General features: G+C 50.6%; 1 protein-coding gene across 2 annotated transcripts; it reads right to left on the bottom strand.

Annotated features, from left to right (window-relative positions):
• Positions 1-365: 365 nt before the first annotated feature.
• On the bottom strand, positions 366-14,468 carry LOC107194976 (zinc finger protein 608-like). 2 transcript variants are annotated; one of them, XM_015584704.1, is made up of 3 exons: positions 13,054-14,468; positions 6,467-6,590; positions 366-5,578 (listed from the first exon to the last, which is right to left on the bottom strand). In XM_015584704.1, exons 1-3 carry the CDS (start codon positions 14,209-14,211, stop codon positions 2,427-2,429), a joined length of 4,434 nt encoding a protein of 1,477 aa, XP_015440190.1. In that variant the 5' UTR covers positions 14,212-14,468; the 3' UTR covers positions 366-2,426. The 2 variants fall into 2 exon arrangements, with proteins under 2 accessions (XP_015440190.1, XP_015440189.1); XM_015584703.1 differs by having other exon boundaries at positions 11,641-14,468.
• Positions 14,469-14,995: the final 527 nt, after the last annotated feature.

A 14,995-nucleotide genomic window follows, 5' to 3' on the forward strand; every position in this document is an offset into this window, starting at 1 on the left:
CGTGATGGGCGTGTTTAGCGACGAAGAAGAAGAAGAAGAAGCGGCAGGCTCGAATTATCGGTATTCTCGAGAATCGTCGTATCCTAGGGCTGTCTGCCAGCGGCGGCAGAGTGCGGATGTCCCGGACCGGTCGTCCCGCTGACCGGCGGCGGATGATGAGACGTGTGGTGATTTTGTGCGGAGTTGGGTCCGGCCGTTCCGGCAGCTAGTACGGGACCGGGGGCCGCGGGTCACTTGGGCGGGAATGGCGAGATCACCGATGCGGCTACCGCGGCGGCCTGCTGACTCGCCAGCATTGCCGCTGCAACAGACACAGAGAGACAGACATCGGTCCATTAGTTCTCTTTTTTTTTTGTTTTTTTTTATTTTTTTTTTTTTTTTCGATCTGCGTTTCCGCGTGTCGTCGCCTCGTCGCGATGGCGTGGCGACAAGGCGAGACGCGTAATTTGGGGGATCCGCCCCGAGGTTCCGTGTTTTCCGAGAGTCTTTTGAACGGGAATTCGAAATTCGAATCGATTATAAATATATTCAAATTGTGGTTCACACACACACATACGCACGTCGTGATCGTTACGGATCGGATCGGTCTCTTGATTCCGGTGCTTCGTTATGGTTTTCGTCCTCGGAACATGTTTAACGAAGAAATCTTTCTCTCCGGAACGCGAGCCTAGTGTTTTGTTTTTGTTTTGTTTTTTTTTTCTTTGTTTCTTCCGTTTTGAATGTTTTCCGAGCGGTGTTCTCGATTGAAACGCTCTCGGCGATTCGGCGTCACTCCAGCCCAAGTATCGCCCCAAGGAATCGAGGTGGGGTGGTGTCTCTCGCGTGAGCAAAATTCCGGCCGTGAATGGAAGCTGCGGAATGGAAAGGATACCGAAGACAAGGGGGTTGGAGAACAGGAGAACGGCGATCGTGTAGCGCGAACAGGCGATGGGACGCGATGAATGGTACCAGGGGGAGGAGGATAGGTAGAGTCGTGGAATCGTCAGAGCTCGCCGAATGGTGTTCGCATCCATGTTGTAGATGCGTCTGTGGCTGTGTTCGAGAAATGCGACGGCGATTAGTTTTTTTTTCTTTTTTTTTTCGGTGAACATTCGCGAGAGCACGTGGATCCTCTCACTTTCTCTCTCTCTCTCTCTCTCTCTCTCTCTCTCTCTCTCTCTCTCTCTGTCCCTCGAGCAAAAGAGCCCTTCTCGGTGGAAGACTACCCAAATGTGTTCGTCGCTCGGGAAAGCTGTATATCATCGTCTTGTAAGGCTATATTATCTTCACCACTATCCTATAACCCCTGTTGTTCCCTATCGATGCGCAACGCGTAAGAATTCATTACGTGTCGAACCGTTCTCTGATCGCCATCACGGCTCGGATAACGAGCCCGACGATTTATAGCATTTATCACAGTCTGAACTATAAACTCTAATTACGCGTTTTCTACTAACTTGTTGTCCCCGCGGGCAGACGTGGCGCGTGATTCGCGCTTTACCCACGGTGCTTCACCGCGCTGGGTACTATGTTTCCCTACTATTTTTATGTTCAAAATAACCAGTTCGTAGTCGATCGACGAGTCGTTTATAAACGCGTATTTACACACGTATATATTATATACCTATTATTCGCTTCTGAATGTACCGTTTATTAAAAAAAAAAAAAAGAAAAAAAAAAAAAAGAAAAAATGCCGCTTGTACATTGCCGGCGTAGCTGACGCAGTATCGGGCGCTCGCCGTTGTCGTGAAACGCCTAGGCGATTTTATATACACATACGTTTGTCCTATATCCGTTAATCGAAGACACGTCGAATGTCGTCGTTTTTGTGTCATTAGACGTCTACTGGTCGCGTGTACGCGTCCGAATTTACGTGTTTTTCTCTCCTATCGAACAAAATAGAGCGACAGAAATGAAAAGAAAAACGGGTGGCCGGTAGCCAGGAATCGAGACGTCTTCCATGGAAAACGGTGGGGTTGTGTGAAGAGGTCGCAACTCTTGTTTCCGGTGTTCTCTGCGAGATCGTGGAAACAAGAAATATCGCACAGCAGTCGCATGCACCAATATGGTGTACCGTACAATTTATTAGACGATCAGGCTTCGACGACGCAAAAACGAGGCTTGTCGCGGTTATACGGGCGCGTGTTCGATCGCTGGCGAAGCAAAATCACTACGGGGAATATCGTCCGGAAAGCCTAATCCATGGAGACACGCGACACAATGGTTCCGGGGTGAATAAAATGCTTCTGTACACAAATGTCCTCGCTCGACCATGGTCCACCGGAAGTGGGTAACGAGGACTCTTCTCGATGGGCTGGCCGGGGAGAACGTGCGAGATGGGGGGGGGGGCCCCAATGAGCGATCAATGTACGGGGAATCGATCCGCGAGAACGTCGACGATACTATCTAATATCGAGATTTGTTGTCGCGTATCGAGACGCTTACTGTCAGGGTCTGACGAGAGGCTTACCTCCGTAAGGGGCAGGATATTGTCCGGTCAATAGGGGATAGCCTAAGCCCACGTGCGTGTGATGATGCGTGTGCACGTGCCGTTGGGGCGGGGGCGATCGATTGTCTTTCGGCAAGGATCCGTTCCCACCGTCGACGGGCGGCTGTTGCTGCGATTGCTGACCACCCGGTTGACCTTGTTGCTTCCCACCTGATTGCTGTCCGGGGGCTTGCGGCGGTCCAGGACCAGCGCCACCCGCTTGGCCTGCCACCGAGCTTGGCGGTCCGCTCGGCGGTCTCGAGGGCGTTGGTCCCGCGGACGACGGACTCGCAGAGGCCGCCGATGTCTTCGGGGTCGGGGATTTCAGCGCACGCTCCTGTAGCTCGTGTATCTTGTGCGCCGAGTAATACTGATTGGCATGGTGCTGCAGCAGATCCAACGCTTTGCCACCGGGCGGTCGGCTAAGGTCCTCCGGCGCGTGATACCTCGGCAGCTGATGGAGGTACGGGTTACCGGAATAAGGTCCCGAGACCAACATAGGACTGAGCCCTCGATAGACAGGATGCCCGGGATCGAACGGTAACGCGCCGTAATGCTGGGGCTGCATGTAACTCGGATGAATATAGGCGTACTGCGACGTCGGCGGCGGCGGTCCTTGCGTCTCCATCGTCGGTTTCACGCCCTCCTGTTTGCTCTTCGAGTCCTCGTTCTTTCCTAAATCTTGCGGTTTCTCCTGTTTCGGCTGATGTTTCGGGCTCGGGGGCGGCGGTTTCGCCTGTTGGCTCTGCTTGCTCGACTCCTCCTTTCGCCTCTGATCGCCCGGATACAGGTAATACCTCCTGTCGTCTTGCATCGGGCCAGGCGGAGGGGGAGGCGGTCCCGGCCTTTGACTCTGGGAACCGTGGTAAACGTGATACGGGCTCATCTGACTCTTCATCTCGATGCTCTCCTTCAGTATCTGATGATTCTCGTGCTGTTTGTCCTTCAGGCTGGGCTGCTGAGGTTGCGGCTCCTGTTTGATTTTCGCCTTTTGCTCGTGCATCTCCTGTTCCTGCGCCTGTTGTTGTTGCTGCTGCTGTTGTTGCTGCTGCTGCTGTTGCTGCTGCTGCTGCTGGGACACCGTTTGTGGCGGTTGATACGGGTAGCCGGGTGGCATGTAACCGCCGTAACCGCCGTAGTAGTGGGGCTGTTGCTGCGGCTGCGGAACAGACTGGCTCAGCTCCTTCTTCTCCTTCTCGGCCACCACGCTCTGCAGACTGGCCATCGTGGGCATCTGCGGAATATTCAGCGGTTTCATTTCTTGTTTTGGAACGAGATCGGTCGGTTTCTGATCGATCACCGGTTTACTCTCTTGAACGCTCGGTACCAAATAGGGTGGTTGCCCGTAATACGGGTACATGCTGAAGTGCGCCGGTAGATGAGTGGCTGCGGTTGGCTTGCCGTCCTTCTCCTGCGACTGCTTCGACTTGTCGGCCGGTTCCGCCTCGAGAACTGGCGCTGCGTCGTCGGATATGTCCGAATAGGCCGGGCTTTGGACGTCCTCCCGGGCGGAATCGACGATCGGCGCTTCCAACGGCGACGGATGGGGACTGCCACCGGGCGACTTCCTCGATTTCTTCTTGTAACTCGGCGGCTTGGCAGCGCGTAGATCTTTACTCTTGTCTTGCTCGGGCATCAGAGCCGCGGTCGGTTTAACCTTGAACTGTGGCATTTTCGCGTGCAACGACACGCTCTGATACGGTTGCAAATGCGACTGTACAGCCTGACCGGGATGAACGGTTTGCGGGGGCACGGCCGTCTGTTGCGACACCTGAGTGGCGAGACCCTGAAGACCCGGATGTTGACTCGCGATACTCTGCAAACCAGTCGGCTGTTGTTGCTGCTGCTGCTGCTGTAACCCGGCCTGTACCACGTGTGCTTGCGTCGGTTGTCCAAGCTGCGCCGACAACGAGTGCTGTACAGAGAGTTGATGCGCTGACGACAATTGTTGCTGTTGTTGCTGAACAACGGCCGACTGCAGCTGCTGCGATTGCTGGCTGGATTGGTGCTGTTGCGAGATCGCCGACTGGCTGGTTTGCAACGATTGCTGGGTCTGCTGCAGAAGCGAATTTTGTTGTTGGTGTTGCGACATCTGGGACGGCTGCGGCGGTTGCGGTATATTCAACTGCGGAGGCATGTTGTTCGCGCTCGGATGCGGCGACGGTATAGGTCTGGGCGATTGGCTGGCTCGGGGACTCGGGCTTTGCGGTGAGTTCGAACCGCCTAAAGACGACTGATTCGGTTGCGCTTGTTGCTGCTGCTGTTGCTGTACAGACTGCTGCCTGGTCGAGGTTGGAATCGTCGACGGTGGCGCGGGAAGGTCGTCCTGGCCGAACCTGAGCACGCCTGGTTTCACGATGCTCTTGTCTGAGCCGAGCACAGGGGCGGTCGGTTCTATACTTGGCGAGGCGACTCGGGGTGGTGGAGGAGGCGTTTCCGGCGGTAGGCTGGTCGCTGGGGGACTGACTGGCCTGAGCGGCGTGCCCTCGGGCTTGTCAACTGGGGATTTCACCGGCGTCGCTGGGCTAGGAGCTTCGATATTGCTCTCGTCGTTCTCTGACATGCTCGTGATGCCTTCTTTCGTGTCGTCGTCATCCGCCGAGCCGTGCGCGTGGCTCTGGTGATACTTTAAACCGTTGATGTGTTTGTACTTTTTATTGCAATTCGGTTCCGGGCACTCTAGCAACACCGGGCTCGCCGGAGGCGATCCGCTCGGGGGTGTCGGCGGCGGGGCTCGTCTTTTGTTCTTGTCCTCCTCCTCCGGTCCCCGGGACTTTCGCTTTGCCGCGGGATCCGGTCGCGGTGGAACGAAAGCCGCTGGACTCGGACTCGCAGCCGGCGAACCTTGTGCCCCACGACGGCCTTTCGCGCCGCCATTACGTAGCTTGCTGTGCACCGAACTCCTCGTCTCCGTGAAATTACTCAAATCGTTGCCTGGAGTCGCGTTTGCCGCGGCCCGTCCACGCTTTCCGCGCCCTTTCGGCGTCCGTGCATCGAGATCGCTGGTCGGGGAGTCGCAGAATCTCGGCGGCGCCCAATCGTGACGCGTGCAATCCAACAACGTCCCCACGTACGTTTTTCCACGCCATGTTACGTTCACCACCAGCACACCTGCAATCGAATACCGGATGTTTATGAGTATGTAGACGGAGAACATAACCACGTGTTTTTATATGTGTTTATACACATAAATGTACAGTGTGTCCGAGTTTTTACACGCCAATCTTTACCAGCATATTCTATAAGGAAAAATACGACAAACATGTCTTATAAATGTAGACTGTTAAATGCTTTATTAAAATGTTGTAAACAAAAATAAGAAATGATAATCAACTGGTGTCGTTGACTGATATCACACAGGTTGAAATCACTTATAATTCTATTTGAAAATGTCCGATATTAGCCAACAAATAAATCAACAGCCTCAGCAAGTAAAGATTAGAGTTTATGTAAACATAACAGATATCAACAATGTGCTTTTATGCTGTGTCCACGAAACAGCAGTTCTTAATCATTTCGTATTTTTGTTTACAACTTTTTAATCAAACATTTTAGAGCCTATGTTTGTATGACATTTTTGTCTTATTTTTGCTTGTAGAATATGCTTTTTCAAACTTTGGTGCGAAAACCTTGTAACTTTGGAACAGTTCAGTAATAATAGTGCGAGAAACAAATCGCTATCTTCGAACTATTGAATATATTAAAGACAAATCTCTATATATAGAAATCGTGAACATTGCATTAATTCCCCTATGTGATGGACTTTACAATGTTTTAAAAATATGAACTTAATATCATTTTTAGACTATTATGTACCTGTATTAAAAGCTAGACGACTTAGAACGAAATAATGTTTATCATAGGAAACAGTGAAATATTTGATACAGGAATCATGTAAACTGTCATTTTTTTAAAAAGGGGTCTTAATACACTGGGGTCCAAATATATGTTCGCACGGTAGAAACGGATTCCTAGCGTTCAACGGACGTTCGGACTTACCTCCTTCGGTTTCGTGCCAGACGATACCCTCGAGAGTAACCGACGTTCCGGGCTCGCAGGGTCCTAAACATTCTGGCTCGGTAATGGTCCCCACGCTGGTCCCGACGCACACGTCGGACATGTCCTGAAACGACATTCACATTTTACACGATCGATTCGCAACCGACTACAACGCGAATGGTCGACGGGTATCGTTGGTTTTTGGAACGAGGAATGAATACGGTGAAACCGATCGATCGGAATCGTCGAGTCACATAACGAGTGCTTGTTTTTTTTTCTTTTTTTCCAGGCAGGTATATTCGCTTGCATTTAGTGGCAAAAAAAAAAAAAAGAAGAAGAAGCAATCAAGAATATCCCGAATTCTTGGTATCAACGTCGATATTCGGGATACCCTCTTCACATTGCGTCGATTAGTAAAACAGAGAGCTTCGTATCTTTCTCGAGGCTGTGACATACTTTCACTGCCGTCCGACTATCTTCCTCCGTCCCGTTGCCCCTCGCCTCTCTTGTTCTCCCTTGTCGACATTCCCTCTGCCTATTTATCTACGCAACTTCTCGCGTATATTTACAATTAATTATTCCTATTAGTATTTTCACCTATCTTAGCATCGACGGCGTAGAACTCCACGGTCACACGAGACAAAAACAAAAATTTCACCACGTCGACACAGGTGAATCGAGACTGGATCCGGTTGATTGAATTTGAAACTTGCTACTGCTGCGCGAATCAGCCTCCAAGTATTACACGCTGTGTACACGTACACGAACGAATAACGAATCGTGTTGCGACCACAGACGACGAAAGATCGTCGAAAAAATCACTTCGAAAACCGCCAGGAGGAATTCCAAAATCGCGAGAGAATTCGTTTTTCGCGAAGTATGAACCACGACTGAGACACTGCGGTCAACATAAGAATTCTGACGTATGTGTTTTGCCCAGAGGTCCGGGAATCTCAAAGGTAAAGAGGAAAACACGATGGTGTCATTCCACTTGGATTCGTGGATCGTCGGTTCCAGTCGTGCAAAACCAGTATGTATACGTTCGTTCATCTACAAAAGAAAAAAAAATAATTTGTCCTTTCCTTACGATCGAACGAGGAACTAATTCTGATCGCGGAATTAGTACCGATCCGGAGGTTGCGCGCGCAACTCGCGATTAAGTTTTGGCGGTCGTTCAAAAGAAACGAGGATCGATCCGGGATCCGACGTTGGGCAAAATGTAATCTAATTACAAAATCTAAATTGCAATTACGATGTTTTTGCGGGACAATTACATTGTATTTTTTATTGCAAACTTGGTGTAGGGTAATTCCACACGAAATCGGACACTTTTTGGAGCATCATTTCCGATTTTGTTCAAATTTTGATATTTTGTAGTCCTTAACGATATATAAACATATCTCGAAGGATTTTTGAAAATTTTTAAAATTGTAGATTGAAAGCTGTTTGAAATTTAGGGTCAACCTTTTTCAATAAATCATAACTATTGAACTAAGAAACTGATCAAAATGAGCTTTGCAGGTACTTACAGTGGAGACATAAGAGTACTAAATAAAAATTATTTCGGTTAAAAAATGATATCTTCAACCATTTATTTTGCAATTGTTTTAAATAAATTCCCTGTTTTTGAAAAAAACTCTGTATGAACATGTATTTTCGGAAATATGGACCCTTTAAAATTGGCCGTATGAAAATTAATTGAAGTGAACTATATAGTTAATTGCAACGTAAGTGTAATTGTAATTGTCTTGAAAGTACATTGAAATTACATTATAACTGTGATTTGGATTTTGTAATTAGATTACAAATTGCTCGTTGTCCCCGCATGAGGCAGCAGCAGCACGGAGCGTCGTAAAGAGAACATACCTGCCTGGCTTGAATCTCGTTTGCACGCGATCTACTTTGTGCCGTATATTTTCATCGCGATAACGATGACTAACGACCATCTACCACCCTTTCAACGGGCAATCGATAAAAACTTCGTCTTGGTTCTCTCCACTGTCGATCTAACGAATCGACTCGACCGATCCCGATCGAACGGTTTGTTAACGGAAAGATAACACCGTTGAACACGTAACAAATTTTGCTATTTTAAATAGGCTTTTTTGAATATGCAAACCTTTTATTTCTAGCACATTCAGTTTTTGAAAAAATCTATTTTTTTTTTTTTTTTGAAATTGCATATTTTCAATTTTGGAGCTATGTTGTGCTTTTACGGTGATAGTTATTCAGTTGCTTTCGACACGAAATAATTCTCTACGATCAAAATGGTATAAATTGTTATTATATTATAGATAGATTTTTGCTGATATTTTTCAATTTATTTCAGAAAATAAGGGTCTAGGAAAACATCTAACCGTAGCACGCGATAAAGCAGACGTTTCTGCTGAGGAAACTGTCAAGGAAAGTTACAATACATATTTCCTTTTCAACAGAGAAGCGAAACAGTTCAGCAAAACACGCGGCGGCGACAGTGGTACTCAATAACGGCGATCGCCTTTTCTGGCCGCTCAACCTAACAAAAGCGCTAAACGTGCTTAAACGAGACCGCCGTCATTGAGTACCACTGTCGCCGTCGCTGTTTTGCTGAACTATTTCGCTTCTCTATTGAAAAGAAAAATAATCCAAAAAATTATTTCACGTCGAAACCACGACACAGTCCCAAAATTGAAAACATGTAATTTATTTAAAAATTGATTTTTTTAAAAACTAAACAGACTGGAAAGAAACGGTTTGCAGATTTGTATTCATCTTATAAAAATCTACCAGGATCGCTTATTGGAGGTTACAGAAACGCAAAAAACTTGTTTCGAAAAGAGTCTTCGTTTTCGACTCGGACCGGCGAGAACTTGTTTCGATTTGTTCACGACCGATCGAACGTCTCATCGCAAACCAATTCTATACCCTCAGAGATTCTAAATACATACATACACTCATACGCCACGCACACACACGTTCCTCCTTCGCGTTTCCCCACCTAACTAACTACTCTGTATATCCCCTACGTAGCGTAATACCCTAGGCGAGCCGTTGCTCCCCTCTTCGCCCTCTTAACTCCACTCGACCGTCAAACGATACAGCCGTTTATATTTCCGTGCTTAAACCGCTAATCGGCCTACGGCGCGCTGCCTTCAGTCTGCCGATTAACTGGCATTTGTTCGTTGTCGTCCGTTACCTTCATCCCTAGTCGTACTTTTTGCCCGGTTCCGACGAGATGTTACAGGGTGGTGGGTTAACACGCGCGTGAAAGCACGAATAACGTTTATCGGGAAACTGATTAAACGGCGATCGGACGGAAAACCACCACCAAAAACCATCCAGGCCGTGATCGTGTGAATTCCAAGGGCCGAAAAAACAATTCGTCTTGCGAGGAATTTTCCATACCCTTTTCAACCCAGTGACGGGTGAACCGCGGGGAACGAGAATCAACAAGAGTGTTTGAGTACAGAGACGGAGGAACGTTTTTATTGTTGGTTTGTGCCACGAGATTATCGTGTCCGCCACCCACTTAGCCCCGCTTGCATCCCAGACCTCATTTATTTTTTTCTTTCATCGTTGCCTCATGACATCCAGTCAGACTCAGACAATATCAAAATGAACTCAACAATTATTTTCTTTTTTCCCAAAGCGAAGTACTAGTTTGCTGATATTAATATTTAACTTTTAGAGTAAATGTACAATTTCGATACGTACACGAAGTCCTTTTTTTTTTCTGGGGAATTATCGATGATAAAGTAATTCTAGCGATTACAGACGTGAAGAAAATTATAGGGCAAGGGGTTAATAGCATTGCACAGACGGTTTTTTTTTCTATGTCTTTAACACGTTGACTGCCAGAACCAACGGCGATAAAAGAGCAACTTGATCAACAAAATTACAACTTTGAGAATTTCATTCTGACCGAAATTTCATTCATTTCAATATTTCACCCAAAACTTTTGTTTTCAATTATTCCCTTAAACGATGTCACCGATATCTGGGTGACGTGGCAGTAAACGTGTTAATCCAAAAGCACGATCGTCCTTTATTCACAAGTTGCCCAAAGATACGATCGCATCGTGTACGTATCGCCGGAGCTGATACGAAATTTCATTGTACTCGAAGCCTCGATTCTATCGATATTACGATGCCAGAGATCGTTCGTTTATCCCCGTTATAGATTTCAGCCGTTCGGCCGTCAGCTTCCGCGTTCGTGTCGCGAATGGTGAATACGTAGACGAAGCGAGCAATCAACAGCTAGAAACGAACGTAGAAATATTGATTTACGCCCAAGCTTTCGCGCCATCTGTCTATTGGACGGGAGGGTAATGCATTTCGTTGCGCGGGACAGGACATCATCTAATCGGGGGAGGCTACAAAGCAGGGAGATTCGTCTTGATTCGTAAAGTCGAGATCCCCGCCAAATGTATGCATGTTCGGGGAGAGTTCGACGAACGATAAGTACGAGCGTCTTTACGAAAGCGTGTAACTCAGGCAGAGGCATGGGGGGGGGGGGGGGGGGATCAGCAATTTAGGCATCAACAAACACGATGAATCGGTTACAGGAATCCATCATGGAATCTCACGGGTTACCAGCGATCGGTCAAAACTAAAAACGAACAGCGGTAAAAAAAAAAAAAGCACTTAATTGAAAGGAAATGGACAGTTGCGGCGAAACGGTGGAAAAGGGTAATCGGATCGGGACGAACGGTTGGACGGTCGGCCCCGACTACAGAAGCATCTCGCCGGCACTCGTATTTGTCCCTGTGTATTCGTTCGTGTACTCACGGGGGCGGAGACCGCAGAGTATTGATTTCACCCCCTATCCCTCCCACTCTCGACCATCCCCAATTCCGTCGAAACCACCGACGACACCGAGCGCGCGAAAACCATCCTCCTAATCATAACCCAAAAGAGAATCGTCTTCGCTGATCGGTAATCGAAGAGAAAACTACTTGCTGGCGAACCGGGGTAAAAAGGTTTCATAATTCCCGTGACCATAGAACTTAACACGATCATCGGCCGATGCATCGAACGCGGAACACCTGTGTATGTACGTGTATATATGTGTAGCAAGGAAAAAAACAAAGGCATTAGAATAAATAGGAGAAGAAGAGAAGAAGCCGACAGAGCAAGAAAAAAAATCCCCGATGCGATTGGGACGTTCGACGAGGAATAATGCGCGAAGCGTTTACCTTTGGTTCGGAAGCGGAAGTCTTCAGTTTCTTGGCAGGCGGAGGACTCGCCGCGGTATCCATGGCGTCGTCGGGCGTCGTGGCGATCGAAGTTCCGTTACCGGGTACCGCGGCGAGTTTCGTTTGCTCGGGCTTGGCGGCTGGGCCAGCGGCGGTAGCGCTTGCCGGGCTCGGGGGCGGACAGGGGGCCGCGGCGGAATTGGACGGCGGGCTAGGCCCCTGGGAAACGGAGAACCCGGTCCGTGAGCTCGGCGGCGGTCCCTGATTCTGTTGGGGAGCGGTCGCGGCCGCGGGCGGTCCCTGTGATTGCGCGACCGCCCCCGCCGACCCGGTACCGGCCCCGAAACCCGAGCCAGGCCCCGGTCCAGGCCCCGTTCCCGGTCCGCCGCTCGACGTTTGACTCTGCCCGTTCCCAGCGACACCACCGCCACCACCTCCACCGGTACCGCTTGGCCTAGCGCTACCATTCATCTCCGGTTTATTCTGCTGCCCCGATGCATGATTGCTCTGCGGTTTCTCGTGCTTGTCCCGCGTCTTGTCCCGCCGATGTCCACTCGACCCCCTTTTAGATCCGGCGTTCGAAGAGTTCGTGCTTCCGGTCCCGCCGGCGGTCCCTGCCGAATGGCTAGGCTTCGATTTGTTCGACGACGAAGACGACGATGACGACGTAGAAGACGAGGACTGTCCACCTGGCCCGCTACCACCACCGGCACCGCCAACACCACCAGCGACGCCGACACCGGCGCCGGGACCACCGACAACACCGCCAGTCCCACCACCAGGTGTACATACGGTACCGCAACCGGTGGAACCATTGCCACCGCCACCGGTAACGCAGCCCCCACCGCCGCCGCCGACGCCGCTGACACCGCCGCTGCCACTGCCGCCGCCGCCACTACCACCGACACCGACACCACCACCAACACCACCACCGGCACCACTACTGCCACCGAGTCCAGCGGCGCATTCCGAGTTCTGAGCGTTCGGCCCGATAGCCGAGCCGGTCGACGAGGAACCACCACCACCCGAGCCCCCTGTAACGGACGAAACGGAACCGGCCGAGGACGTTACCGAACCACCGCCGACCCCGCTACCGGGCTCCTGATTCGACACCGTGGTCCCGTTGATCTCGTTCGATTTCACGATCTCGTGTTTGGCCTCGCTACTCTTGGTGCCCGGTTTCGTGCGTTTGATCTTCATTTTCAGGCCTTTGTCGACGGTGGCCGAATGTTCAACGGCCATCTTGCCGGGATTACCTGGATTTCCGTGGGCGGCGTTCACGCCGCTCGTCACGGCGTTTATCTGTTTGCTACCACCCGTCGTGCCGGGAACGATCTGCGCGGAACCGACGTTCCCGTTCCCGGTGGTACCGTTGCTGCTGCTGCTGCTGCTACTGCCGACGACGTTACTTACGACGTTTCCGTTCCCGTTATTGGGACTGTTGGACCGTCCGGAGGAATTCAGACCGCAGGAAGACGACACGGACGTCGGCAACGAGGAAGACGATGACGATGACAACGACGACGACGAGGACGACGCCGACGAAGAGGAGGACGACGAAGACGACGACGACGACGACGACGACGGCGAGTTCGATGATTGACCGCAACCGTTCGGACCCGATGACGCGACGGACGAAGACAAGCCGGACGCGCTTAAGCCGTTCGTGGAATTTTGAAGCTGATGATGATGATGATGGTGGTGGTGGTGATGATTCGTGGTATTCGAAGCTGATGCTGCCGAGGCAGGCGTAGAAGCCATGCCTGTCGTCCCTGTGCTCAATTTCTCGTCCCTCGTCTTCTCAATGTCCGCATCAAGATCGATTATTAGATCTCCGATTCCAATATCCCATTCGTTGTCGTCGTACTCGAAGTTGTTGGTCGCATTCGTCGCGGCCGGATCCAGCTCATCGGTGTTTGCAGCCACCGTGCTTGCTTTAGCGTCACGCTGCTGTCCCGATGACGACGACGACGACGACGACGACGAGGACCTGTCCCGACCTTGATGATGATGATGGTGGTGATGATGGTGATGATGATGATGGTGATGGTGATGATGCCGATGGTCCCGATGTTCTCTACCTATCGAGCCACGTTGTTCCTGTCTCTTCGACGTTTGACCCTCACCACCTCCTCCTCCTCCCCCTCCTCCGTCGTTATTGCCGACTTGTCCACCGTTGTGTCTCCCGCTGCTGGTACCGTTGTTGTTGTTGTTGTTATGGTTGTTATTTCCGCCGCCGCCGTATCTTCCCCTACTACCACCGGCAAGATCGATACTGTTATCGTTGCCGGTCTCGATCGCACCGCTGACTTTACCGTGACCGTCGACGCGGTTGTTGTTGCTTTCGCCAACGCTGTTGTTGTTGCGATGGCCAGCGTTGTTGTTGTTGTTGTTGTTGTGATTGTTATTCTTATTGGCGTGGTTGTTGTTGTTGTTATGGCCGCTATGGCCACCGCTGGCGCTGTTATTATTACCGTTGCCGTAATTAGCGCCGTTACCACCACCGACGAACGGAGATGGTCCTTTGCGGTTTACGTTAGGGAGGCGACCGCCTAGTGGCGTGGTCGCCATGCCCTTTGAAACGTTTCCCCGGCGCCCGCCAGCCTGATCACCGACTGCCTGCCTGTTCTCACCGATTCCAAGCAATCGCACCGCGCGCGACACGCGTCCGTTTTACCCCAACCTCCGCCCGCGAGACGCGCCTCGTTCATCGAACACATCACTTTACTGTCTCGCAGCCTTTCCTTCTACCGATATTCGCGGATACCTCTCTTTCTCTCCGATATTCAACGCCCCCTTTTTTTTTTTTTTTTTTTTACTTTCACTATCCTTTCTTTCTTCTCCGGCTGCCGTCCTTGTCCTCGACACGCTCGTTCGCGGGGCCCCGCTCAACCACCGTCGCCTAGGTTCTATCGCGCAACCAACAACAGCCGACCACCGTTCCTCTTCTTCTTCGCTGCGCACTCCTTTTCCTCTTCCTCCTCCTCCGACTCCGCCGTCTTTCCGTCTTCTTCCCTCGTCCCTTCGACGACGACACTTTTCGCAACACCGTCGGCCGCTACCGCGAATCTCCTCGTCCTGACGCGCCCCCGCTCTCTCCCTCTATCCCTGGTATCCTTTATCGCATACGACCGATATCGTGGTCAGGCCCACGTTTCATTCCAGCGCGTTCTCGACTCTTCAACGAAGTTCACCCCGTGTAGCGCGTTTCCTTAGACGCTTTCCACAGGTATCCTTTGTCTTTCGTCTTTTTAAGCACCAGGGCCCGGGCACGATTTCCCCTCTCGGCTCGACGTTAAAACTGCGATCGTCCTCCAGCTGTTCGTCCTAGCTTCGATCTGTAACCAAAAAACCA

Source organism: Dufourea novaeangliae, unplaced genomic scaffold, assembly GCF_001272555.1.
Source record: "Dufourea novaeangliae isolate 0120121106 unplaced genomic scaffold, ASM127255v1 scaffold8, whole genome shotgun sequence".
Taxonomy (NCBI): domain Eukaryota; kingdom Metazoa; phylum Arthropoda; class Insecta; order Hymenoptera; family Halictidae; genus Dufourea; species Dufourea novaeangliae.

Excerpts from the sequence above, each read along its gene's own strand:
- LOC107194976 (XM_015584703.1), bottom strand. The coding sequence starts at position 14,211 with ATGGCGACCACGCCACTAGGCGGTCGCCTCCCTAACGTAAACCGCAAA. Across the intron at positions 6,591-11,640 it reads CTTCCGCTTCCGAACCAAAG|GACATGTCCGACGTGTGCGT; the intron begins GTAAACGCTTCG and ends ATGTCGTTTCAG. Across the intron at positions 5,579-6,466 it reads CTGGCACGAAACCGAAGGAG|GTGTGCTGGTGGTGAACGTA; the intron begins GTAAGTCCGAAC and ends ATTCGATTGCAG.